The 27,435-nt window shown below is 38.8% G+C and overlaps 2 protein-coding genes across 3 annotated transcripts in view; one reads left to right on the top strand and one right to left on the bottom strand.

Annotated features, from left to right (window-relative positions):
• The window catches only part of FBXL13 (F-box and leucine rich repeat protein 13), a 161,208-nt gene that overhangs the window by 38,260 nt on the left and 95,513 nt on the right, over positions 1-27,435 (top strand). The window contains exons 8-9 of the mRNA XM_070424581.1: positions 13,215-13,310; positions 16,516-16,648. Of these exons, the coding sequence (XP_070280682.1) occupies positions 13,215-13,310; positions 16,516-16,648 (229 nt within the window). The remainder of the gene's footprint in view (positions 1-13,214; positions 13,311-16,515; positions 16,649-27,435) is intronic.
• The window catches only part of LRRC17 (leucine rich repeat containing 17), a 29,390-nt gene continuing 21,127 nt past the window's right edge, over positions 19,173-27,435 (bottom strand). For both annotated transcript variants that reach the window (XM_070424583.1, XM_070424584.1), the window contains exons 3-4: positions 24,360-24,515; positions 19,173-20,059 (exon numbers count right to left, since the gene is read on the bottom strand). In XM_070424583.1, the coding sequence (XP_070280684.1) occupies positions 19,662-20,059; positions 24,360-24,515 (554 nt within the window). In that variant the 3' untranslated portion in view covers positions 19,173-19,661. The remainder of the gene's footprint in view (positions 20,060-24,359; positions 24,516-27,435) is intronic.

Here is a 27,435-nt window from a genome sequence, read left to right as displayed (position 1 = left end):
GTGGGTTTGATTCTTGCTAGGGGTGTTTCTCTCTTCTCTCTCTCTCTCTCTCTCTCTCTCTCTCTCTCTCTCTCTCTCCCCTCTCTGTTCTCTCTGGAATAAATAAAAACATACTTTAAAAAATGCATAGGTAATAAAAGAGTGTATTTATAGAATAGTGTAAAACTAGAAATCAATGATTCTAACACTCATGTCCTGAACAGTTGATTTTGTTAAGCTTATTTTTGCAATAGTTTTGCAAAGTTAATTTTTAAATCAAAGTTTTAAAATGGCATTTAATTTGGTGACTTCTCTGGTCAACTAATTCTCAGGGAATTGAGAAACAAAGGTGTACAAGAAGAAAAATATAATGTGAGTTGGATCTAATTTTATTTAAAAATTTGGAAGTATTAGTTTTTAAAATAAATGGAAATTTGTACATTTAGGTTGCCTGATGTTTTGAAGAAATAATTAAAAACAGCAATCTGGAATGGGATACAATTTGAACTTGGAAAACACATTTAAACTGTAGGCTTGCTTTTTGATCCAGTTACATCAACTCATGAAAACAAGTCAGGTTCTGTTTTATAATAATTTTTCTTAATATCACTTAGTGATGAGGAAAGGCTGTTTAGTTAGCAGATGGTAGGGCTCATACACTATCAGTCAAACTCAGAGCTTGTGGGAGGGTTGGCAAAGACCATTTTCCATGAAAAAGCAAGTTTTTTTGTGTTGTTTTTTTTTTTCTTATGTGTGTAGTTTGACAAGGCATACAGAGAAAGCCTTATGTTGATGAATTTGGAAAGTCTAACTAATGTTGTTAAGTAATGTAGTTGTCTTAAAATGTAGAGTTGCTTGATTAGTTTAAAAATATAAGCAGCATCTTAGGGCTTTCATTTTAAACTACAACTTTTGTGTGTTTGTAAAAGATATATAGCACGTGGACTTGCAAAAAGTTATAAAATCACCTTCAGATTTTATAGTGTTGATGACTCATCTTCCTCGGGGAAAAAAAAATTCAAAACCCTGGATAGCTATTAAAACTCAAACCATGTTGTAGGAGAAGAACCAGATGGTTCAGACCTTTCGGATTAAATTACTTAGAACTGCTAAACAAAAGAGTATTCTCAATGAGTTTTTGAATCCATGTTTTGATAACCTCAGGGGTCAGTCTGACCTCAATGCAACAAAGCAGAGAGCGGTTCCAGGTTTCACCGGTGTGTAAGGTGTGAGCTACAGATAGGGAAGGTTCCAAAACCACATTGATTGCTCTAGGAGGCAGCTGTGTGTGTGTTGGCTTGGCCTGTGGAATGGGTGAAAAAGCAGATGAAGCAAAATATCTGAAAATTGCTTTAGTATCGGTTAATTTTTGGTAGAGGATTGCTCTGCCCATGGACCTTGCCTTCATCATGTCAGTAATCAGGCATTCTATCTAAATGAAGTAGTTTATAAATGATCTTGCTGTCACATTTTAATGACTTGTAAATTGTACAAGATGCTACATTAATCTTAGCAAGAACCACCCTTGTGAAATGATACATCCACTTGTAGGATGAAAAACTGTATCACAGAAAGAGGCACGTGGACAGAGAGAGTGCCCTCTGGAGTCTGGGTGGCTGACTCTGCCACCAGCTGTGGGACTTCAGGCCTGTTGCTTAATCTCGTTGTTTCTAAACTGTCTGATTTGTAATGGGATAATAATAATAAATCTCTTGCATTTGCGATTGTGAGGATTAAATGTATTCATATCCATGAAGTGCTTAGATCAATGCCCAGCATGTGGTAATTTCTCAGTAGAAATCACTATTATTAGCATGTTGAATTAGATGACTGACTGACGAAGCCACCGGACGGGAAGTCATGAAGGCTGGCTTCTGAACGCAGCCCCGCTGGCTTGCTGACTGCCCACAGGACATCTAGCTTCTCTCAATCTCAGTTTAAAGGAGTGGTTCTCAACCTTCCTAATGCCGCGACCCTTTAATACAGTTCCTCATGTTGTGGTGACCCCCAACCATAAAATTATTTTCGTTGCTACTTCAAAACTGTAATTTTGCTACCGTTATGAATCGTAATGTAAGTATCTGATATGCAGGATGTTTTTTCATTGTTACAAATTGAACATAATTAAAGCATAGTGATTAATCACAAAAACAATATGTAATTATATATGTGTTTTCCGATGGTCTTAGGCGACCCCTGTGAAAGGGTCGTTCGATCCCCCAAAGGGGTCTCGACCCACAGGTTGAGAACCGCTGGTTTTAAGACTTTGAAAATCCCTAACAAAGAGAACGTACTTGTAGTTTCTTCTGTAAAATGAGAGGAGGGTGGGTTAGATGGCCTCTATGATTACTTCTAGCTTTAAACATCTCTAAATCCTGGCTGGAAACTAGCATCCCAGCAGAGGAAAATGTCAGGCGTGAACGCAAAAAATCCTAGAGCGCTTTGCTCATATTCTTGTCCCTGCTTGTAACTCTTTTCCATCCCACTGTTAGCTTGGCTAGGTCTTTCTCGTTCTTTACATCTCAGCTTAAATGCCACCCATCAGAGTGACCTCTCCTAACTACCCAATCTAAAACTAATGCCTCCTATAATGCCTGGCTCTTTTCCTTCATAGCACTTCTCATTGTAAATAGCTATTGATTTTTAATAACACTTTTGTTTTTTTTGTCTGCCCTTCTAAATTATATGTTTTGAGATTTTAGGAATTACATTTGTTTTAATTACTTATTGATCCTCGGCACCTAAGAGACTGGCACAAGTAGGCACTCAATCAAGATTTCATTTCATTTATTTAACCATTATATTGGATGTCTATAATGTACAAAGCGATGTTTCAGGCATTGGGGAAATAGCAGTGGATTAGACAAATAGCCTTGTTCTTATATGTTAGTGTGAGAAATCAGTTAGTAAATAAGTAAATAAACACACAAGAACATGTCATGCAGAATTAATGCTATGTAGGAAATAAATCAGGTTAAAGGATGAACACCTTTACCAAAAGGAACAGCAAACAAAAAGGCAAAAAAAGTAAAAATAAGTGGTCCCTTGCTCAACAAAGACATATTTTGTACTAATTAAATTTCTTGGCTATCTCATGGAAAAGGTGCTTCTTATTTTTTTTTTAATTTCTTTTAATACGATATTGATATGCTTAATAAAAGTATTATGCAAATTAAAAGCAGACAAGTGGGACTAGATCAAACTTCTGCACAGCAAAGGAAATCATAAAAAAATGAAGGACTACCTACCAAATGGGAGAAAATATTTTCAAATCATATATCTGACAAGGGATTAATATAAAAAATATACAAAGAACTCTTACAACTCAATAGTAAAAAATCTAAAACAAACCAATTTAAAAATGGGTAGAAGATCTCAATAAACATTTGTCCAAATAAGACACACAGATCACCAACAGACACATGAAAAGATGCTCAACATCACTAATCAGCAGGGAAATGCAAATCAAAGCTACAATATCCACACCTGTCAGAATGGATATCACCAAAAAGACAGCAAAAAAGTGTTGGTGAGGATGTGAAAAAAGGGAGACCCTATGCGTTATTGGTGAGAATGTAAATTGGTGTAGCCACTATGGAAAACATTATGGAAGTTCTTCAAAAAATTAAAAATAGGACTATCATATGATCCAGCAATTCCATTTGTGGGTAGTCATCTGAAAGAAAATAAAACACTAACACAAAAAGATATATGTGCCCTGATGTCTACTGCAGCTACAATAGCCAAGATTTGGAAGCAACCTAAATGTCCACTGATAGATGAAGAGATAAAGATGTGCTATATACACACAATGAAATATTATTCCGCCATATAAAGAATGAAATCTTGCCATTGGTGATAATATGAACGTGTCTTGAGGGCATTATGCTAAGTAAAATAAGTCAGACAGAGAAGGACAAATATTGTGTGATATAAACAAAAACTAAAACCAAAACCCCAACTCATAGATACACAGAGAACAGGTAGGTAGTTGCTAGAGGTGGGGGGTGGGTGAAATTGGTAAAGGGAGTCGAAAGTTCAAACTTCTGGTTATAAAATAAATAAGTCATGGGGATGTAATATACAGCATGGTGATGTCATGGGGATGTAATATACAGCATGGTGATGTCATGGGGATGTAATATACAGCATGGTGACGATAGTTAATAATACTGTATTGTATATTGGAAAGTCGCTAAGGGAGTAGACCTTAAAAGTTCTCATCAAAAGAAAAAATACTTGCAACTATGTATGGCTATGGATGTTAACTAGACTTATTGTGGTGATCATTTTGCAATATATACAAAGATGAAATCACTATATTGTACACCATATTTAACTAATATGATGTTAAGTGTCAATCATATCTCATTTTTAAAAAAGAGAGGCTGGGGTGTGCTAGACAAGGGCTGTCAGGGAAGGCTTCTCTCTGCTGAATATTTGTTGAAAGAATTGAAAGAAAAATGAAGCCAAGAAAATGGAAGAAATATTTCAGGGCAGTTGAGTGGGTCAGTTTGGCTAGAATGGGGAATTTATGTTGGGAGCACAAGATATAAAACTGGAATGATGGGATGGGGCTAAATCGTTGAGGCCTTGAGTGTCCACTCCGGAGTTGGGCTTCATCAAGTGGGCAAGTGACATGATGGCTGACTTACAAAGCTGTTTTCTTTACCCTTCACCTGTCTTCCCTCTCCTCCCCCTGCCTTGTTTGGGTTGCGGGGAGGGGGTTCAGGTAAAGTCTGAAGGCAGACGGAGTCTTCTCTAAGAAGGAGCAGTTGGGTTGCACACCACGGGAATGAAAAGGAAGACTCGTGCGAGAACCGAAGCTGAATTCTGGAACCAGCAGTCTGAAATGAAAGGGCACATGAAGAGGCACACAGCATAGCGTTAAGTCTGGGCGACTAGAGGGGTGGGGAACTCAGATCTAATAACCTCAGGAGCAGAGCCAGCTTCTGTATTGATCTTAAATGCATGACTCACACCACTCACCACTGATTCCTGACTCATGGGTCCTGTCTTGCCAAGTGTTTTTCTTTCCATTCCATACAATGTTCCATTGAAATGGTTGGTTGAGCCTAATTCAATTCAGCAGTTTGCCATCTGTTCTAGATGGCTTGTGATCTGCATGGAAGCATTTACCAATTAACTCAAAAGTCTGTGTTCTATGTTCGGAAGACAACTCTCCTTCATTGCACTACAATATAAAGTTAATTAGGAGAGAGTTGTCACCCCTACCCCTTCCCTGTGCCTTCCCTGGCCCCACCATCTCTAATTTCTTTCTTTCTATTGATTTATTCCCTCGGGTCTATAAATGTATTCTACTCACCCTATTACTGTAAGACATTTCTCAACCCTCCTCCTCTCTTGAATTAATACTCTACTTTTATTCCTATATGTGTTGTCAGACTTCCTGACTCTATCTCAAACCACTGAGAGGCCCAGAAAATGCTTTAAACAGTCTCTACCTGAGTGTTCCAAAGACACAGGCCGATCCATCATTTCCAAAGTAGAACTCATCATTTAACTTCCTCTAACTGTCTCTCCTCTATCCTGTTTCTAAATGAATAGCATTATCATCAACTTCACTGACCTAGCTAGAAATTGGAAATAATCTTTGACTTTTTTCTTTTATCTTCCACTACATTTTTTTAAACGTGTAATCTCTCTTATTTTCTCTTCTACATTCCCTCTGGCACTCATTATCTATCAGTGAGATTGTTATTGAAGCTACTTCCTTGAGCCTTTCAACATCAACTCTTGACCTTGACTCATTTTTCATTTGCTTACCCAGAGCTATCCTTATCTTTCAAAAGTCACATTTATTCATGTCACTTTGCTGCTTGAAATCTTTCTTTGATCCCCATGGCTTTCACATGGCCCGTAGGGCCCTTTACGTTCTAATTCCTCACTTTAGCGTCATTGTCTACCATTTCCCCTCAGGAATTCTTGGCTCTAGCCAGGCTGAGTTGCTTTTTACTACCTTAAATTTGAATTAGTAGACTGAGTAAAGCAGATGACCCTCCTTAATGGACAGGCATCATTCAGTCCACTGAAAAAGGCTGAGTAAGAAGGAATTCTCTCTATACCTGACTGCCTTTGAGCTGGGACATCTCATCATCTGCTGCCTTCTGACTCAGATGAGCCTGGAATTTCTACCTTTGCCTTTTCTGGTTCTCAGGCCCTGGACTCACATTTGAACAATACAATTGGCTCTCTTGGGTCTCCAGCTGCAGAATTTGGACTTCTCAGCCTTCATAATATGGGGAGCCAATTCTTTATAGTAAAAACACCCAAAAAACAAAAAGAACCCCAAACCATATATTACATAGATATGGTAAATACATATAAATCTATAAATCTGTGTCTGTATATCTCTTGTTTCTGTTTCTTTGGACTAATGCAAGGACAAATGGACAAAGAAGAGAACCAGAAATGGGTGATCAGGGAAACACCAGGATGGGTAATGTGGCATCTTAGAAGCTGGAAGAATGGAGGCTTTTCATTTAAAAAATACAGCTCTAGACAGTTTGGCTAGGTGGATAGAGAGTTGTTCCTCAGACTAAAGGATCCTGGGTTTCATTCCAGTCAAGGGCACATACCTCAGTTGCAGGCTTGATCCCAGACCCTGGTCGAGGTGCATGCAGTGTTACAGAAAATCGGAGACGAATCAAGCAACGCTTAGAGAGATGGAGTTAAATTTATTATTATGATTACACGCGGGCCCAGAGAAAAATGTCTCTAGAATTCTGGGCGAAGTCACACAGGAAGTTTTGTGTATTTATATTTTTTTATTCTCTTTGTCTCCCATATATGGGGTTCTGTTCTGGTCCCCTTTGCAAGTTCTTAAAGAACCCCTATGTGCTGGGGCTTTGAGACCTCAACCAAAGGCTTGGCCAGGTGCCAGCACTGATAACTTCGTCTGGGGAAGGTTTAATGGCCGCTCTGAAATGGGAGTAGTCTTATTTTCCTTATTATTTAAGCCAGCAAGCATTACAGAAGCCAAAATAGCAGGGTTACAATTTCAAACAGCAGTTTTTATATAAGATGGATGCTTCAGCAGGAGGCAACCAAGCGATGTGTCTCTCTCACATCGATGTTTCTCTCTCTGTCTCTCCCCCTCCCTTTCATTCTCTCTAAAATCAATGGAAAAATATCCTTCAGTGAAGATTAACAAAAACAATCAAACAAACACAAAACAATACAAATGCCAAAACAAAAACTAGGTCTACAGTAAATGGTTAATGTCATTGTCTTCCTGGGGTTAAAAGAAGGCCCTAAAGAAAAAGTTCTTAAATTTAGTTTCTAAAAGGGTAATATTTGTTAAATTTGATCAATGGATATGTGTTTGTTATTAAGTTCTTTCTCTAGATGCTTAAATGTTTCATAATGTTTTACTTTGTTTTGATCAGGATTTCCCAAATCTATTTGACCACATAATCATTTTCTTTCTTACAAAATATTTTAAAATTGTTTAAATTCTAAGTAATACATAGAAATATTGCTCTATATATCCCTGGGATTTGATGTTTGAATGCTGGATACATATGGAATTTATGTACAAAACAATATTTTGACTTTTAATGGCATTTGGAAACATACTACAATGCTTTTTTAGGATATTATATTCTAGGTAGTATATGTTTCCTTTGAGAATAAGTTTATTTTATTTTTTAAATTTTAATAATACATTTTATTTAATCCAATATATCTAGATTATTATCATTTCTACACTTAACCAATACACAAAAATTGCCAATGAGATATTTTATATTCTTTATTTCACACTGTCTTTGACATCAAGTTTTTAATTTATGCTTTTACAACATTTCAATTCTAACGCTAAATTTTCATCAGATATACTTAATCAGATATACAGATATATCAGATATACAAATACAAATACAGATTGCATTTAGATCTCATGTCACACCTGAAAAAGTATTCACATACCCAGATTGCTCCATGTGTAATTAAATGTTTTCCAATAACCAAATCAAGCTTCAGATTTTAAATTTAAATTAAATTAAAATTTTGGTTCCTCAGTCATACCAGTCACATTTCAAGTGCTCAATAGCCACATGTAGCTGGTAGCTATTGTATCAGATAGTGAAGAACAAGTGTAAATTGGGAAAAGACAGAAGAAGAATACAGAGTGAAAAACTTGGACATTAATTAATTGTTGTTGTTTTTTTTGCCTTAAAATTCTATATGCACGAGAAAAAGCTCACGTTAGGTAAATTTTAGAATATCTACTATTGTAAGCATTAGAAATAGTACCACATTAAAAATAAAATTAATGTCTATAGAATATCCTACTTTAGGTAGGCAAAACAAGATCATTGCTAAGAATAGTCCAGGTGTTGTATCAATATTTAAAACTTTGGAAGAACATGTAGGTTAGCCATGGACTCGGATTGTTCAGTTGTTAAGTATTTTACTCTTGGGAATTCTATCCAAATGGGATATGGTTAAAACTTTCCCTAACTGTTTGGAAGTGAAAGTGTTGTTATATTTTTTTGACACGAGATGTTATATAAAAAGGAATGATTGGTTTAAACAAGGAACAGGAAACTTTTGACCGGTCAAGGTTTCATTTTGAATGAAGAGAATGGCTTCATTATACAACTGAGGTTTACTTTTGAACACATTTAGCCTTCAAGTATATGGGTGTTTGCAGAATTTTCACATGAATATTTCTTAGGAGAATTTGTCATCAAAAGTGAAGGAAATCATCATCACTTGTCAAGTAGTTTATGATTGGAAATTGCCTAATAATTTTGAGCATTTGGAAAAATGTTCAAAATAGTGTTTATATGCTGAGGACTAAATCTTACGCTGAAAGGTGTTTTAAGTAAATATACTCATTCTATTCTAGGCTGGAACAATCTATCATTCTAGAGTGGGGTAAAGTTTCTGTGGAAATTGTGTAGGGAAACAAATCCTAAATGTAGAAAACTAGAGTGTGGATCGCAGCTCTGTATAACTGTGTGTTATGGACCCAATGTTTGTGTCTACACCAAATTCGTGTGTTGAAACCCTAACCCTCAATGAAATGGCATTAGGAGGTGGGGTCTTGGGGAAGTAATTAGGATTGGATGAGGTCATGAGGGTGAAGCCCCCCTATGGGACTAGTGCCAGTAGAGCAGTGGTTCTCAACCTTCCTAATGCCGCGACCCTTTAATATAGTTCCTCATGTTGTGGTGACCCCCAATTTCATTGTTACAAATTGAACATAATTAAAGCATAGTGATTAATCACAAAAACAATATGTAATTATATATGTGTTTTCTGATGGTCTTAGGCGATCCCTGTGAAAGGGTCATTCGACCCCCAAAGAGGTCTCCACCCGCAGGTTGAGAACCGCTGCCTTAGAGCAAGATGATTGCTAAAAATAGACAAAAGAGCTTCCTCTCTGCCTTGTGAGGAGACAGTAAGAAGGCAAGCCAGGAAGAGAACCCTTACTAGAAGGAGTTCAAAGTTCATCTCTTCCAACAGGCTCCTCCACCCCGTCAGTATCCGCTCAGTAACACACTTGATGCTCTATCATAGTCAGCGAACAAGAACCCTTCCCAGCCAGCCCACTCTATTTTAGACCTTCCTTGATGCTTCTCCCTATGTGGAGATCCTTCTCCATTTGCAAGACATGTGCTGATATCCCAATACCAATCTAACACCACAGGGAATTAGGAATATATTTATTTCTCACCACGAACATTGTAAATTTGTTTCTGTTGGAACTTGCTTGTTTTGGAGAGCAGAGGGTTACAACATCTTAAAATCATAGAATCTTTATGTCAGAAGGGACTAGCCTAGAGGTCTTTTCTTAGATAAAGCTGGAATCTGCCGATTTCCCCTCTCAGAGATCCTAGTCCTAGCACTTGAGGTCATATGAGAACGAAAATATTTGCTGTACTCTTTGTGCTTCAGATTATTGTCAGCAGCTCAGTCTCCTCATCCCAAGAACCATCCCTGGTCCCTTGCAGGAGTATCATTCATTTGCACCAGAGTCAGGAGGTGCAAGGAGTGGACAGGCGGCTTGACAAGTCTCAGACTCTAGGAAGACTCTTCTTGCAGCTGCCTCTGTGTTCCTTAACTGGAATCATATACTAGCAGGGCTCATTCCAACAACTTAGAGGCAGAGCAGGCTTCCTTGCATTTGTAATTCTGCTTCCTACTAGGGTGCAAGGTTCCTCTCTCATCTTTCGTCCTCTTTGTTACATCCCTTCATTTCTTTCGTGACATGGGCTTCCAGTCCCCTTGCTCACCTTATTAGTTGTTCATGGACCCCTAGATGTTTTTCCTTCCAAAGATTAAAATTCCCCCTGGCACCTAGCACCCCCTGATACACATTGAATAAGAGCATCGAGTAGCCTCATACTTTATACTTATACTAGAAACCCGGTGCACAAAAATTCATGCACTGGGGGTGGGGGGGGGGGGCCCTCAGCCTGGCCTGCACCCTCTCACAGTCTGGGAGCCTCAGGGGATGTCTGACAGCGGGCCTAAGCCGCAGTCTGGCCTCCCTATGTGGGAGGCAACTGGAGGGCTGATCAGGGGAGGCACAGGCAGTGAGCAGCTGGCCCTGTCCCCCCCATCACCCCTCCACTGTTACCGGTCACCCCCCCTCCATCGCCATCCCCTCCTTCTGCCTGCTGGCATGCACCCTGGCTGGCCTGGTGCCTCCTGCCCCCCCCCCCCCCCCGCCCCACCCCCCACTGACCAGTCATTCCGCTGTTTGGTCGATTTGCATATTATGCTTTTATTATATAGGAGGATATAGTTTCACTGGCATATAGTTTTATTAAAACTTCTTTTTTTTTCTTCTGTGCTACATCTTTCCAGTTTGGGGGTTAGGATGTCTTGCCCATGAGAATAACCATGCAGTGATTATCTATGAAATTGAATTAAAAATCCACACTCACCTGCCTGATGTTTTCCCCAGGTTTCCATGTTGGCAACAGCCTGCATTTCTTATGGAATTGTTTTCTAGTCTTTTCAAGTATAAATGCATTGAACATTTAAAAATTCTCAATATATATTATACTACAATGGCATGACTTCCTAGGAGAAAGTGAGGTTCATGGTAATTGCACTTAAATTCTTTGCAAAGTTTATTCCACACTGAGATGTGAAACACTTGCCTTTAAAATATTTCTGGACAATATTCTATTGAATTAGTAAGGTATGACTGTCACTGAATAGGTGCTTAACAATAAGTGTTAAATGAACTAGTAAATAAATAACTCCCTACATATTGGAAAAGGCATTATATGGCCTTTTTAAGTAGCTCCTGTTTTCTCTACTATATAGACAAGAATGCAAGTGTACCTTTCAGATAAAGGTCTGTCTCCACTTATGTAAGAATCTAGCACTTATATGATGTGTAGGATCCAATTAGGTAGAGCTTCTAAAAAATTACAAATAATATCCTGTTAGGATTTGTAGTTGAAAATAATTTAATCACGTTGATGTGGAAAAGTAAACCCTTTTAAACTTAACACTGACAATTACACAATGGCAGTACAGTGAGGGGTCTAGTTTTAACCATTTGGTCATGAGTCGCAATAGTAATTATAAGCTTTTAGGTATGGCGGAAGCCTTGAGAGATCATCTCATCCTAGAGCCTCATTTTGCTGATGAAACAGACTCAGAGGAGTCAGGTCACTGAACTGGGTTGAATAATATCCTCCCCAAATTCATGTCTACTAGTCACCAGAACCTCAGAATGTGATTTTATTTGGAAATAGGATCTTTGCAGATGTAATTAGCTAAGATGGGGTCACCCTGGAAGAGGGTGGGTCCTAAGTCCAGTGACCAGTGTTTTTATAAGAGACAGGAGAGGGAGATTCAAACCCACCCAGGAGGAATGAAGACCACATGATGACAGAGGCAAGGGTTGGAGCGAAGTGGCTACAAGCCAAGGAAAGCCAGCGACCACCAGAAGCTAGGAAGAAACAAGGACACTCTGCTGTGCCTTCAGGAGGGTGGCCCTGCCAACGCTGTGATCTCACACGTCTAGACGTCAGAACTGTGAGAGAATAGGTTTCTGTTGTATGAAGCCACCCAGTTTGTGGTCATTGGTTACAGCAGCCTTAGGGAACTGAGCTCGTGACCTTCCGAGGGGCAGTGGCGATTCTGGAATAAGGGTCCAGGAAATAAAGGCTCGGTCCACCCAGAGCAGCTGTGCTCGAAGTTCTCCTGTCTACTTCGTGTGTTGGAGCTTAATAGGTCTTTTTTTTTTATTTTTTATTTTGTTTTATTGCTTAAAGTATTACAAAGAGTATTACATATGTCTCCTTTTTTTTTTCTCCCCTTGACCTTCCCCTGGCCTCCCTACCCCCCAGTGTCTTGTGTCCATTGGTTATGCTTATATGCATGCACACAAGTGGAGCTTACTAGGTCTTAATGAGTTCTCTTACAGTGTGCAGCCCTTAGGGCATTGCGTCTTGCCTTTCTCTTTCTCTAAGTCAGGGGTCCTCAAACTACGGCCCGTGGGCCACATGCAAATACAAATATTGTATTTGTTCCCATTTTGTTGTTTTACTTCAAAATAAGATATGTGCAGTGTGCATAGGAATTTGTTCATAGTTTTTTTTTAAACTATATTCCGGCCCTCCAACGGTCTGAGGGACAGTGAACTGGCCTCCTGTTTAAAAAGTTTGAGGACCCCTGCTCTAAGTTGTTCTTAGGCAACCCTTACACAAATTTTAGTATGTACACTTACCTTAATAAAGCTTATAGTAAATTAATATCTATACTTTCTTCCTGAATAATTACCAGAATTTAGGACACTCTCTAGTTTTAGAATATTAGTATTCTCTGATGTTTTGTTCCACCTTGTGTTTTGTTTTTGAAATATATTTTTTCACTGATTTCAGAGAGGAAAGGAGAGGGAGAGAGAGATAGAAACATCAGTGATGAGAGAGAATCATTGATCAGCTGCCTCCTGCATGTCCCCGACTGGGGATTAAGCCATCATGTGCCCTTGACCGGAATCGAATCCAGGACCCTTCAGTCCATAGGCCGACGCTCTAGCCACTGAGCCCAACCAGCGAGGGCAAGTTATGGTGCTTTAGATAAAATTCCTATCTTCAGATAAAGTTCCAGCATTTAGATCCCTGCTTCTGCAATGTATGGATTACATTATCATTATTAACAGCAAAAAATGCTAAGTGGAAGAGTTACATCAAAATTCATATTTTTCAAAATGACATATTTCTTTCCTTTGTGTTTAGATTTTCTCCAACCTCAATTTAAAAGATATGATAATTTTTGGTCAAGTTTGCCATGCCTGGATGGCAATGATACAAAACAGCACATTGTGGAATCATGTAAGTAGTCACTACCTGAAGCTGTGTCTTTACTGTCATGTGCTGCTGAACACATGAGGATATGTCCAAGAAATGTGTCGCTAGGTGGTTTTGTCATTGTGTGAACCTCATCGAGTGCATGCGTTTACACAAACCTGGATGGTATAGCCTACTACACACCCAGGCTATCTGGTGTAACCTATTGCTCCTTGGCTACAAGCTTGTACAGCATGTTACTATACAAAACAACATGAGATTAAATCAAGCACAAGAGAAAATGATGCAATTAAAAGATGTGGCAAACACGAGATGTGTGAGGCTGCTGCCTGGCGTAACACAGCACCCTGTTTTACAGCGAACTTTTTTTGTGTGTAAGTAGGAGTACACACTAAAATAATGATAAATAGTATAATAAGTACCTAAACCAGTAACATAGTCACTTATGAGCAAGTATTATGTCCTGTGTGTAACTGCATGTTCTATACTTTTATATGACTGGCAGCACAGTTGGCTTGTTTACAGCAGCATCACCGTAAACATGTGAGTAATGGGTTACACCACGATGTGACAATGGCTACGACGTCACCAGGTGATAGAAATTTTTCAGCTCCATTATAATCTTATGCAACCACCTTCGTACATGGGGTCCACCATTGACTAAAATATCATTATATGGTGCATGACCGTATTTTAGTCCTTAAAAGAGAATGGACTGCTGTAAGCCAAATGCAGTAGTGACTGCCTTCCTTCCCCTCCCCACTATGCGGCCACCAAGAGTAGGTGCACTTATTTCTCTTGTGCAGGCATGATGAGCCTGAAAGATGAGAAAAAAAGGCAATGTTATTTTAAGAGATACATTATTAGTTTTTTTCTAATTTAAATGGTAGGAATAAATTGAATATTATTTTTGGATTGATACAAAGCTCTATTGTACCTGTGAGGCTTACCAGTGCCTAACTCAGGATGCTGCAGAGGTAAATGAAAACAATGCAAGTAAAGTTCTGAGTGTAGAGCCTGTATGTAAGGAGCATGAAATAAATATCAACTATATTATTTGTTCAAAAGTATAACAAAGTAGCCCTTAATATGGCATAAAGGAAAAAAGAACTGAGCATGAAATAAGGCTAAAATACACAACACGTAAACAAAGCTTGTTCGATATTCTCCGTGTGTTTGCATGCATACAGACACGCATCCACCTAGGCATTTTCTAATACGGACTTTCTAGGCGGGTACCTCTGTACCCTTCCCATCCTACTATTTTTGTACTGTTCTTGTAACTTAGAACATGCCTGTGTTTCTCAGTCCAAAAAGACATTGGCGAGAGGTCTCAGCCAACAACCAAAAATAAGCATGTCTCATCCCCGATGATTCTCTATTCTGTTTCGTGGATGATGCTTTAATCTCAACAACTATGATCATGTATGCCATCCATCAATTTTGCAGTGGCAACATTTCCTCTGTTGCCTAAAGTTCAATCATTAGCTGACTTTGCCACTGCATTCTGACTGCTGATGATTGGAGGACTAGTGATATCATGTGCTTCGACTCACCTATGAATAAAAGGCCAGAGCTATTCTGCAGCAACTCTAAAACTTACACAAAAAAACCAGCAGGAGTTGACAACATGTCCGAGGCTCTAGTTTGATAAGTCACCTCAACATTCTTATATCCCTTCAGAGCACCATTCCATTGCTTGGCTGTACTGTTGTGCTCTTACCTTGTGCCACAATGGCAAGAAGAAAATGAGCTTCTGTCTTGGGTAACCCATAATGGCTAACAAATTAAGTATTCCTGTCTTAAATTTACTTTTAGTTTAAGGCAGTTACTCTCAAACTTTAGCATGTCTCAGGATCATCTGAAGGGATTGTTAAAACAAATTGCCGATTGCCACCCACAGAGTCTCAGTAGGTCTGGCGTGGGGCTTGACAGTTTTCATTTCCAACAGGTTCCTGGACGATGCTGATGCTGCTGGTCCTAGAACCACACTCAGAGAATCAAAGTAAAGTGGGGTTTAAAGTAAGAAATCTCCCTCAGCCCGTGTGGCTCAGTGTTGAGCATCAACTATGAACCAGGAGTTACCTCATGTTTCTATTCCTGCTCAGGGCATATGATCCCCAGTAGGGGGCGAGCAGGAGGCAGCCAATCAATGATTCTTTCATCATTGATGTTTCTATCTATCTCTCCCTGTCTGAAATTAATAATATGTATATTAATAAATCTCTTACTTAGTGACAGATTGGGGTGTTACTTTTTTCCTTTGGAAAAACCTTAAAGAAGAAGAAAAAATGAATTCAAATGGTCTGGAAGAGAAAGAATATGTACAATATCAATATGAAGACAAATACTTCAGAAGCCTGGCAGAAAAAAATAGCACTTCTACTTAGAGACCTCACTGGGTAGATGGAGCATATATGAGCACATGGCCATGAATAACAAAGCCAGGATAGGAATTTAAGTTTCATTATGTTCAGCAAATTTCCCTTTCCACAATTCTATGTTGCCTTTCATGTTTAATTACTTTTTTGCCTTTATTCGTGAATGCTCAAATGTGGCACAACTATAACAAGCATTTTAGCACTAAGAATTGCTTTGTTGAGAAGGCAAAAATTTGAATGTTTATAAACTTACCCTTTCAACTGAAAAATACTACTAATACTATGTTATCAATGTTATTGTTTATCAACTAGCCCTGGCCACTCAGAACTCACATACACCTCTGTGCCCTTCAATTTTACATATAATCAGCCAGGTCCATTCAGGCGATTCTTTTCTCTAGAATAACGTCCAAATTATGACTTACGAAAAGGTCCTTATAACCGCATACTCTAAATTGTCTTTCCTGTGGTCAAGGACCCAGCATATAGTCTGTGCTCATAAAACAAAAGGCAGAAATATTAACCCAGATTGCATTGCTACTGAAGTGGGGGAGGGCAGCCTTGGACTCACTTGAGATGATGGGGGTGTCCAGTCCACTCCAAGATAACTGATCGGGTTGGGGTGGCTGTGAGGCTGCCAACCCTCACAGCTGTTGACCTGGACCGGACATTTGGAATTTGTTTGTAATTAAACCTAGGAATGACCATGAAAAACAACAAGAACAAAAGGCCCCCAAATGAGTGATATTATAAAAAATGTTTTAGTCCTTGATGCTTTAAAAATATTTAAAAATTTTATATGCCTAAGAACTTTTTATTTCTTGATATCATCTGTGTGTCCTTTTTAGATTGATTTTTCCTCAGTAAAACATACAATTATGGATAAATATGTAGTGCATACTCTGCAACGGTGGCGTCTCAATGTGCTGCGCTTGAATTTTCGTGGTTGTCCTCTCCGAACGAAAACTTTGCGATTTGTCAGTAAGTATGTTAATTGCAACTGTTTTGCTTTCTTGTATTTTAATTAAACAAATGTAAAGAAAAGTAAAAAGAAAATGGAGACCTCGGTCACAGTCTTAGGCCGTAAGAATGCCCATTACAAGAGTATAAAAAGCTTATAATGTAGTCAGCTCTTACTGGATTGTATATCCTAGGAGTTGGTTCTTTCTCTATTCTAATTGATCACTTTTTGTGTGTGTCTAGCATGTGTTTATCTATATATCATCAATTTATCTCCTAACATAAATAGTAGAAGAACAGTCTCATTTTAAAAGTTCTAACAATATATAGTAAAAGCAAAATTTCTCTCAAACTCATACACTTACTAAAAGATACTCAATCTTATGTTTTCTGTTTTTTTAAATATGTATTTACATATATGTGACTAAAAAGACAGTTAAAATTTTTCAACATGAAAGAGGCCATATTAGTTTATATTTTCCTTTGTCTCTTAGGAATATTTTCATGCCAATACTTATAGATCTACCAAATTATTTTATTATTATTACCTTTTAATTTATCTTTATTGTTGAAAGTATTACAGAAGTCCCCTTTCCTGCTCTTCCCCCGCCCACCGCATTAACCCCCCTACACAATGAAATAATTACTCGGCCATAGAAAAGAATGAAATCTTACTATTTGTGACAGCCTGAATGGAACTAGAGGATAGTGTGCTAAGTGAAACAAGTCAGACGAGAAAGACAGATGCCAGACGATTTCACTTATATGTAAAACCTAAAGAACGATATAAATGAACAAACAAAACAAAAACAGATTCATAGATACAGAGAACAGACTGATGGCTGCCAGAGGGGAGGGGGCTTGAGGGACTCAGTGAAGAAGGTGAAGGGATTAAGAAGAACAGATTGGTTATCAACTGTATTTTACTTCCCAAAATAATTATTGGGAAGGAAAGCACAGCATAGGGAATATAGTCAATAATCTATAATAATAAAAGTGTAATATGCTGATTAGACTGGATGACCTTCCGGATGAAACCGGGGCTGCGAGGGAAGCCGGTGCTGGCAGCCAGGGGAAGGAAGGCCTATGCTTGTATGAATTTTGTGCATTAGGCCTCTAGTGTTCTAATAACTATGCACTGTGCCAGGTGGGTACTGGAAATATCAGGGGGAACACTTTGCGAAGTTTATGACTGTCTGACCACTGTACTGTACACCTGAAACTAATACAAAATAATATTGGATTTCAACTGTAATAAAACAATAATAAAGCGCACTCTGCAGTCCTGCACAGCAGAAAGGGCTCTCAGTGGTTCTCAACCTTCTGGCCCTTTAAATACAGTTCCTCATGTTGTGACCCAACCATAAAATTATTTTCGTTGCTACTTCATAACTGTAATGTTGTTACTGTTATGAATCGTAATGTAAATATCTGATATGCAGGATGGTCTTAGGCGACCCCTGTGAAAGGGTCGTTCGACCTCCAAAGAGGGCGCGATCCACAGGTTGAGAACCGCTGGCTTAGGTGGACCTGAATCCTAGCTCTGCCACCTGTCAGCACTGTGACTTTGTCCAAGTTACCTAAGCCTTGTGTTTCTCATTAGAAAAGGCAGATAATATTACCTATCTCAGAGGACTCTTTTATGAATTAGAAATAGAATATGTGAAGCTCTTACTATAGTGTCTGGCATCTAGCAGGTACTCAAGAAATGCTCATTACTATTTGTCCTATCCCATTTCCTGTGTTTTGGGAATTGGTGCAAGTATCAAATAAGACCAGTTGATAAACATTTTAGGAGTATCTTGATAAGAGAAATAAAAATGTATTCAACTCCATGTGAGTAAGAAATCTGTATAAAAAGGAAAAAGTGGGACTTTTAGGAATATGTACATATTTCTTTCATTTTACTTTTCTTTCTAATAGTACAGCTGACTATTAAAATGCAAACTGGCTCGGGGTGCGGGGTGTCGGTGGGCTAGCGGAGGTCAATGGCAGGGGGGAAGGGAGAACATATGCAATCCCTTCAACAATAAAGATTTAAAAAAAATACAAACTGATGGGTCAGGTTCCAGGTATTTCCTCCTTTTTTGGGGGGGATCTGTTGCTCTCGGTGAGTTAATTTTAACCTGCAAACCCAAATGATAGGGCCCCTTAGGCACCAGCCCTCTCTCGTTTCCTTTGATATAACTTTTTCTTTTTTGTTTCTGCTTTATCCCAAATCCTGCCCTGAATCCGAATTTCATCCTTTGTTTTATGCTCCTTGAATGATCAGTTTAGAGCAGGAAGAGCTCAGCCCCTTCCCCTTAACAGATGGCTTCCTAGTCTGAATGCTATTGAAGAACCAGCTCTGTTTTCATTTTCGCTGTATTGACACCTGTTCGGAGCTCATGATTCACACCCTCTGCAGCCCCTCCTCATTTTCTGACCTGCCTCCAACATGATTCTCGGATTCTCTTACTGTTGCTTGTGACAATTCTCCTTCAGGTCTAGCTTGACAGTTTTGCAAGAATCAATGAAGAGTAGCTGAGGATTTGGAATGCATAAGAATCAGAAATGGAAATTTATTCAATGTATAAGCTGACTTATTGAAAACAGGTGGGGGTGGGGACGGGGTGAGGACAGAGGGGAGAGAATGACATTTTATTATTACCAGGCATTTGTATCTTTTAATTTTGATGGTGTTTAGATATGTCTGTACAGCTATCACAAGGCATGTAAAAATGAACATTTTAAAAATTATTTTTAAAAAGCAGTAAAAACATTTACAACAGGACATGATGAAATTCTAATGTCATTAGAAGCCATCTTCCGCAGGCTACTGGTTTGGAATCATCATCAAAGGCTGTTCAGGCAAACAGGATGAGAGTATTTCCTTGATTACTCTAATAATAAAAAATAATCAAAGAAACCTTCCTTTAGCTGGATAACCCTGCATAAATAGGCAATACAGTTAATCAAAATGTAAACATGTGGTTTTTTTTTTGACACCAGTACAGCAAATACATAACTAGTTGCAACTAGAAGAATCTCTAGATTATCCCACGATAGTGATTCTTACACTTTGCTTCTTTGCTGCGTGCTCCCTATGTATTTTTTCCCACTCATCCTCTTCTGTATCCTGGTCAAATGTTTCAGGGTATGCTGGCAATTTGTCCTTGGGACATTCTTCGTAGTAACTCCGAACGTATTTCCCCACAGACCACCCCTTGTATTCTTCGGGCGTTTTGCATTCCAGGCCGTTGTAGTGGACATTGTAGTGGTGCTTTAGCCAGTAGTAGAGGTAGTGGATGTTGTAGTCACATCTCCAAGGGTTATCTCTCAGCCACAAGAGTTTCAAAAAATACAAGTCTTCTAATACTCCATAGTCAAAGTTTTGCAGGCTGTTGTTCGATAAATCTAACTCTTCTAAATGTGTGAGTCCTAAAAAAGCAGCTAGAAACAGAAAATATTTATTAAACCAATGAGTAATTTATTGGGTTAAATGCAATTGTATGCTGTTTATAAGAACAAATATGTTAAAAAAGAAGAGACTTAATTTATCCCGTGGAAAAGAAAATATTTTATCCCCTCCTTTTTCTCAGAGCACATACTTCAGAAAACTTGTAATTCTCAGTACTTTCTCCTCTCTTTGAAGTGTGTACATATCCTTTAGAAGACTAAGGGCTTTTGTCAGTTTTATGAGTCAGAATGTCTTTCTCAAGGACCTGGGGCCCCCCTCCTTGAAGTGTAATCATCGAGAAAGACAGCACCCCTCTCTCCCGGTTCCTGTGGGAGGGTAGGAGCCTTGCTCCAAGTTGCAAAACTACCTCTTGTCATAAAGATAAAAGTTTGTTTTCCTCTTGATAAAGCCCATTCACTAATACAGTTGGTCACCTCAATCACCAGGTGAAGTTAGGATTAACTGTGTGTGACAAATGCTGCTGTCAAGTCCTCTTACTCGAGGGCTAGCTGTCACTTATCCTGACACAGGTATGCATTGGATTGTATCTGCTCGGCTATGCAAAATGCGAGAGTTTTTCTGTCTTTGCAATCTCTTAGGGGATTGCCTGTGATGTGCATCGCCGTCTGGTTTAATGCTTTTTTCTTTCTCTACTATTTTTGTGGAGAGGATTTCTGTGTTGGGAGAACATTTTGTGGTGTCCCCTCCCCCCCAATTATTTATTTATTTTTAATCTTTATTGTTGAAAGTATTACATATGTTCCCTTTTTCCCCCCATCAACCCCCTCCAGCCCATTCCTGCGCCCCACCCCAGGCCCTCACCTCCCCATTGTCTGCATCCATAGGTTATGCATAAATGCATTCGAGGTCTTTGGTTGATTACCTCCCACCCACCCACTCTCCCCTGCCTTCCAATGAACAAAAGAAATAGATGAACGGAGTGGATCCAGAGACATGGAATCATGGAACAGGGGCATTTTGGTTTTAATCATATTTTCCTGACAGTACATGCATCCAAATGAGAAGTGCTAAAATATATTTTTACTCAAACAAAGCTTTCCCTTGGATTAAATGGACTAGAATACAATATTTTATATGCTTAAAATCAGTTTTAAGTTAGCTTCCTAAAAGATGTATTTTGGGCTCACGTGCATTTTTATCCTCACTGGAAAAATGCCACAAAATCAGCATGAATTAGGAAAATATTTCAAATGTAAGACAAATGCATATATTATAAATGCATAAAACATGAAATTGTGTCTGGTGATGATTTGAAAGCTCCCTGGGATATCAGTAAACTCTGAAAAATGTCAAAAAACAGCCTTTTCCCAGGTTAGAGGGAGGGAATTATATTCCTGTAGATATTTCTGTAGAGTCTAAAAACAAAACAATTTTATCAACATTTAGAAAACATCTGGTTGTGTTTTGGCAGACTATAGTACTGGGTAGCTATCAGCTTTGAATCAGATGTATTTCATTCTGCTGGGGAATGGATACTTAAAACAAATATCAAAGACATAACACAAAATAAGACAACAAGAAGCTTTATTTTTTTTTAAAAGTAAACAAATTCAAACCTAGATTATCCCTATTTTAGTTGATGTGGACTGACCCTAAGATTTATAGTTCAATCCCAATTTCAAATATTTCGCATTGATTTCAAACATTTTCTTATTGCTGTTTTAAATACTCTTGTTAGAGCATAAAGTGTTCTTATTTTGAATTTGGAAAACATGTCCTCATACTAATACCATCAAGCGTTTTCATATCATTTGTTCTCAGACAACACCCATAATCCCCCCCTCAAAAATAACTCTATTTTAGTACAAAGCAAATAATTGGGGGTGTGGGGTGGGGAGAGCAGGCGGTAGAAAGGAGCAAAAGGTCAGCTCTTGTAATCTTTGTTCTGAAGATACTGCATTTTTTTTCTATTTGCTAACATTTGTGAGTCAATGATCTCAACAATTTACTTTTCTTAAAACAAGTCAGCCCTTCAGATTGAAAGCATGTGTAAACATTCCTAGATTTTATTTTGAAAGCACTACAGTTGTTACTGAAACCATCTGAATCCAGGCACGTTGAAAAGCTAGTTTTCATTTGTTTCTTAAGGGAGGTAAAACCCCTAGTAGGTTGTCTTCTTTCCCCTTCTTTACAATAATATCTGTAATTTATGAGATTGTTGTTCACACCTCCTAAAGACTGGCAGATCTTACTGCATTTGTATCCACCAGCACAAGTCGTTAAGTAAGCCTACTTTGGCAGGGTTTCATCTCAGAGGCCTCAAAATATAGAAGGTCTTTTATTTTAAAACTCCTTTAGATCATTTAAAGCGCTGAGATACTTTTTTGTTCCAGAAGATATACAAAGAAAAGTGGTTGGCATTTGGTAGGTGTTCAATACACATTTGCTAATATAGAAAATACTTTCCTGGGATTGAATTGAACAAAGGAGAAAGAATACTACTGCTGCATTGTACAGTGTGTGTCAGCAAGGAAAGCGCAGTGGGTGAACAACATTACAGGCCTTCAGGAAAGAAATTCCCAGGGATGGAAAAGGAGTCCTCTCAATTATAAGAACTTCATAACTGATGAGAGGAAAATATCCTTAGAAGTACAACAAACCCATTTTGTACTATTATCTATTTCTGTGTTGTCATCTCTTATTTTTCTCCGGTTTTCTTTATATAATGTAGCTTTATTGTAATTAAAATATTGTTTGCATTATTGTGCACTACTTTAATAAATGTAACTTAAAGTCTCTTTTAGAGATAGCTCTAAAACTTGTTTTCATGGGTACTTTTTTATTGTTGTTGTTAACCCTCACTCGAGGATATTTTTCCATTGATTTTTAGAGAGAGAGGAAGGGAAGGGGAGAGACAGAGAAACATCGATGTAAGAGACACACATCAATTGGCTGCCTCCCACACTCGTCCCTACTAGGGCTGGGGATGGAGCCTGCAACCCAGGTGTGTGCCCTTATGGGAATCAGTCCCAGGACCCTTCAGTTCGCAGGCCAACACTCTATCCACTGAGCCAAACCGGCTAGGGCTGCGTGGATACTTTTGATAGTTGGTTAGCCAAGATCAGAAGGAAATTAGACACTTGCCCAGGGACCTGGGACAAGGCATGCTTGTCTCGAGGGTCTTTGGTTCTCCTGGAGCAAAAGAAGGTCCCCACCTCCAGGTCCTTCACCCTGTGGCCTGGCTGGCCTGCACATGAGCATGATTATTGCTTCATTTGGGAGAAGAGTTGTCTCTGTAGCAATCTTACTCACTGTGAAGTGAAAATTGCTTTGACTTCACAATTTAAAGATACTCCCAAGTTTATATTATCTGTACAGACTATATATAAGTGTAGTGTATTGTTGTTCCCTTGAGAAATGTTTTAAAAATTATGGTTTCTTAATATTTTGAAACAATGTTATTAATACTAAAATATACCTGTGTAGTTCTAGAACATTCCTTTTCAATGTTCACTTCTATATTGTTAAAATCTTAAGAAAAGCAGGAAATTGTGCTCACAATGTTTGACATTAACATTGCACTTTTAATAGTATTAATAACAGTTTTTTATAGATAAGACTTTTCGAATTGAAATAGCACTGTGAAGGCACGTAGAATATGTATGTTACAAATCTGACTAATATTGCAGCAATTCTCAGTTCTTTCTAAATCCATTGTGTAATTCACCACTCTTGTTTTTGCCAGAGGCTTGCTTAGAAAATAGAGAAGAGATTTGAAAGATGGGAAGAACTGATCTTGATCTAGGATTAGATAAAATATGACTGGCTCTGGTTTGAGGACATTTTATCTTAATTTATGAACTTGGTGCTTAGCAGATTGTTTCAAATTTACTTTAAACAAGTTTTTTTTTTTTTTAAGTCCTACTTTAAACAAGTTGGAACTTAATGAATAGCAAAGAAAATACCAAATCTGAATTTCCCTTTAAAAATCACGTTTAGAATTTCACTTAGCCATATATTCTTTTTTTGGTATTCTATAAAAACATTCTTATTTGAACTAATTAAACAATTGTTGCTTAGTAATATATAGTATTACATACTTCATAAAACATTTCTGCAAATATTTCTGAGTGCTAAGCAAGTTTTAACCTAATCTAATAACTAAACAAGTTCTAATTAAACAAATTCTAAAATAATCACATTTAATTTAAATTTAAACATCTTATTATAAGTTTTTTGAAAACTAAATTGTATTTACTGTAAATGTTGCCATAGGAAGAAAAAATAGACAACACCTGTCACCGGTTAAAAGGGCTAGTCTGTGGAACTTACCAGGATCGATGAATTCGATGCCATTGCTGCTAAGGTTTAATTTCTTTAGCTCATGAACATCTTCAAACTCCTTGGGCCGAAGTAGGTTGATTTTATTGTACGACAAGTCAAGTTTAACAATATCTGGAGGGATATTGTTTGGAACTTTCTTCAACTCTGGAAACATTAATAACATTCAGGTTATCAAGCCTCCTCTCGCTCCCTTTTGCTCTTACCATTCTTACACCTGTGTGATTGAAGCATCAGCTCTTACAGAGAAAAGCCAAAGAACACCCGAAAGAACAAGCCTTAGCATGTGCCAAATTCTACCGAAGCCTGTGAGCCAAGTGCATGACACTTAAGGAGCCGCTCATTGCCGAGCTGTTCAGAGAAACTTCCTCAAGGCAGCGGCGAGAAATCAAGGGAACAAGAGGCAACACAGCTCAGTTGGCTCAGTCATCAGGGGAAGCCCACGGTGGGTTCAGGCCTCCTGCCCATAGAATCATCCAGGAAGCTTAAAAAAAAAGAAAGCTAAAATGAAACGCAGCAGTTCCAACCTTCTATTTGTGTTTTCACTAGATAAATTATTGCCTCTTTGATGCATCTTTATTTTATCCTTCTCCTCAGCCCAACAAATAAGCTCAGGTCTCTCCACCCTAAAAAAATCAAACAAACAGCTTGCTGACCCTCAAGCTGTTACCTTATTTCTCCTTTTCTTGGATGCTAACATGCCAGAGAGAGTCGTCCTGACTTGTTGCCTGTGCACCTCATCTCGCACTTATTCTCTGAATTCTTTGATTTAGTTGATGCTCCGTCACTCCCGGACTCTTCCCAGGGGACAGCAGTGCCGGAACAATAGTACCAGTAGGTACACCAGCGCCACTGCTGCTGCTGCTACCACAGGCTACGCCTCTGGAAGAGGAGGCCAGGTGATAGGTTAATAGGAAACCAAGGCTCACCTCGTGTAGCTCCTACTCTTTATGTCTGTCTTTAAACCAGGCTTTTTTAAAAATATGAAGTGTGTTTATATTTTAGCATAATGCTTGCCCTTTCTCTTATCCCTTTGGAAAATATTCTGAAGAGATCTTATCCCAAATAAATAAAATCAGAAATGAAAGAGGTGAATTAAGTAGGGCAAGTAAAGTCAGGTTCCTTTTCTGTTCCCACAAAAGGAAACTAGAAGAAACAAGTAAACTGTCCAGATTCATTGATACTTGAGAAATAGCATGGCCCCCAAACTTCCTGAATAAGTAGAGATGCTTTGAACTGGGTAGAGTAAAATGAATGCATGAAAGGTGGTAGCCATTTATCCATAATGCCCCTTTTGGTACAGAATAATTTAATTGTTGATAAATTCATATATATATATATATATATATATATATATATATATCCCTCCGTTATTTATGATTTCTTAATCCACGGTATAGTTACTTTCAAAAAGACTCAGGCTCATCCCTCCCTCCCCACCTCCCACTTTTTTGTTGTTGTTGTTAATCTGCACCTGAGGATATTTTTTCTATTGCTTTTCAGAGAGAGTGGAAGAGGGAGGGAGGGAAGAGAGGGAGAGAGAGAAAGAGAAACACCCACATTAGGGACACAGATGGACTGGCTGCCTTCCACACCCACCCCACCTGGGGGCAGGAATTGAACCCAGCCCAGGTACCTGTCCTTGACTGGGAATCCAACCCACGACCCTTCGATGCACAGGGTCCAAGCTCTAACAACTGCGCATACCGGCCAGGGCTTTCCCCACTTTTAACAGCTCAGAATCCATGGTCTTTAATGGGATGATATTGGTAGTTCTTTCTTTAGTATCCTTTTTTTTTCTCTGTTAAATTTGCTTTCTCTTCTTGATGGGATCTTAGTATCAATGTGTAGGAACTGTTCTAAGTTCTCTAACAAGTATTAAATGACAAGAACCCTATGAGCTAAGCAGCATTATTATCATTTTATTTTTTATTGTCTTTAAAATATTTTTTATTGATTTTTTTTTTTTTAGAGAGAGAGAGAGAAAGGAAGGAAGAGGGAGAGAGAGAGATAGAAACATCGATGAGAGAGAAACATCAGAAACATCGATCAGCTGCTTCCTGTATGCACCCCGACCAGTGATCAAACCTGCAACCTGGGCATATGCCCTGACTGGGAATTGAACTGGTGAACTTTTGGTGCATGGGATGACACTCAGCCAACTGACCCACATCAGCCAGGGCATATTATCCTTTTATAGATGAAGAAACTCAGGCACAACTTGCCCACAGTCACATTCCTAGGAATTAAACATAAACATATTCGCCCAGAATCTATGCTTCTAACCACTATGCTCTGCTGCCTATGCATGGCACCTTTCTGTTTCATTGATGTTGTTCCACCTGCTTAGAATCCTCAAGGTTGGCATGTAGAGTGAAATAGGGGTAGGGGAGCAACTGGGGTCAGTCAATATATTGGGATGGCCATGAGACCTTTCTGGCTCTGTACAAATTTAAAATAACATCTCCCTGCTTTCAAGTGGGTAATAATAATAATAATAATACCACCATTCTTTGCTTTTTCTCAACAGTAGTTATCAACTACCCTAGTATACATTTCAGTGATTTTTTTTCATTTCTTACCCCCTCCTCACCATGGAAGCTTCATGAGGAAGGCTTAGAACAATGCCTAATCCTATATAATAAACCCCTAATATGCAAATCTGAATGGCAGAATGACCGGAGGAGGGACCAGTTGCTATGGTGTGCACTGACCATCAGGGGGCAGACGCTCAATGCAGGTGGTCAGTGTGCTCCCACAGGGGGAGCGCCACTCAGCCAGAAGCTGGGCTCATGGCTGGTGAGCACAGCAGTGGTGGTGGAAGCCTCTCCAGCCTCCACTGCAGGCGGGTGATAAGGAGTGAGGGTGTCCTGGACTGCGAGAGCCCTGGACTGCGAGAGGGTTGTCTGACTGCCAGCTTAGTCCTGATCCCCGGGAGGACAGACATCCGGCAGGCGGACATCCCCCAAGGGGTCCCAGACTGGAGAGGGAGCAGGCCGGGCTGAGGAACTCCCCCTCCCCCTCCAGTGCACGTATATCATAAATAAATAAGTGGTATGTGGCAGAC

This window comes from Myotis yumanensis, unplaced genomic scaffold (genome assembly GCF_028538775.1).
Source record: "Myotis yumanensis isolate MYYU_CA2020_CCGP unplaced genomic scaffold, mMyoYum1.0.hap1 SCAF_9, whole genome shotgun sequence".
NCBI classification, from domain to species: Eukaryota; Metazoa; Chordata; class Mammalia; order Chiroptera; family Vespertilionidae; genus Myotis; species Myotis yumanensis.
The sequence above is the reverse complement of the archived record's forward strand: the minus strand, read 5'-3'. Positions and strand labels throughout refer to the sequence as shown.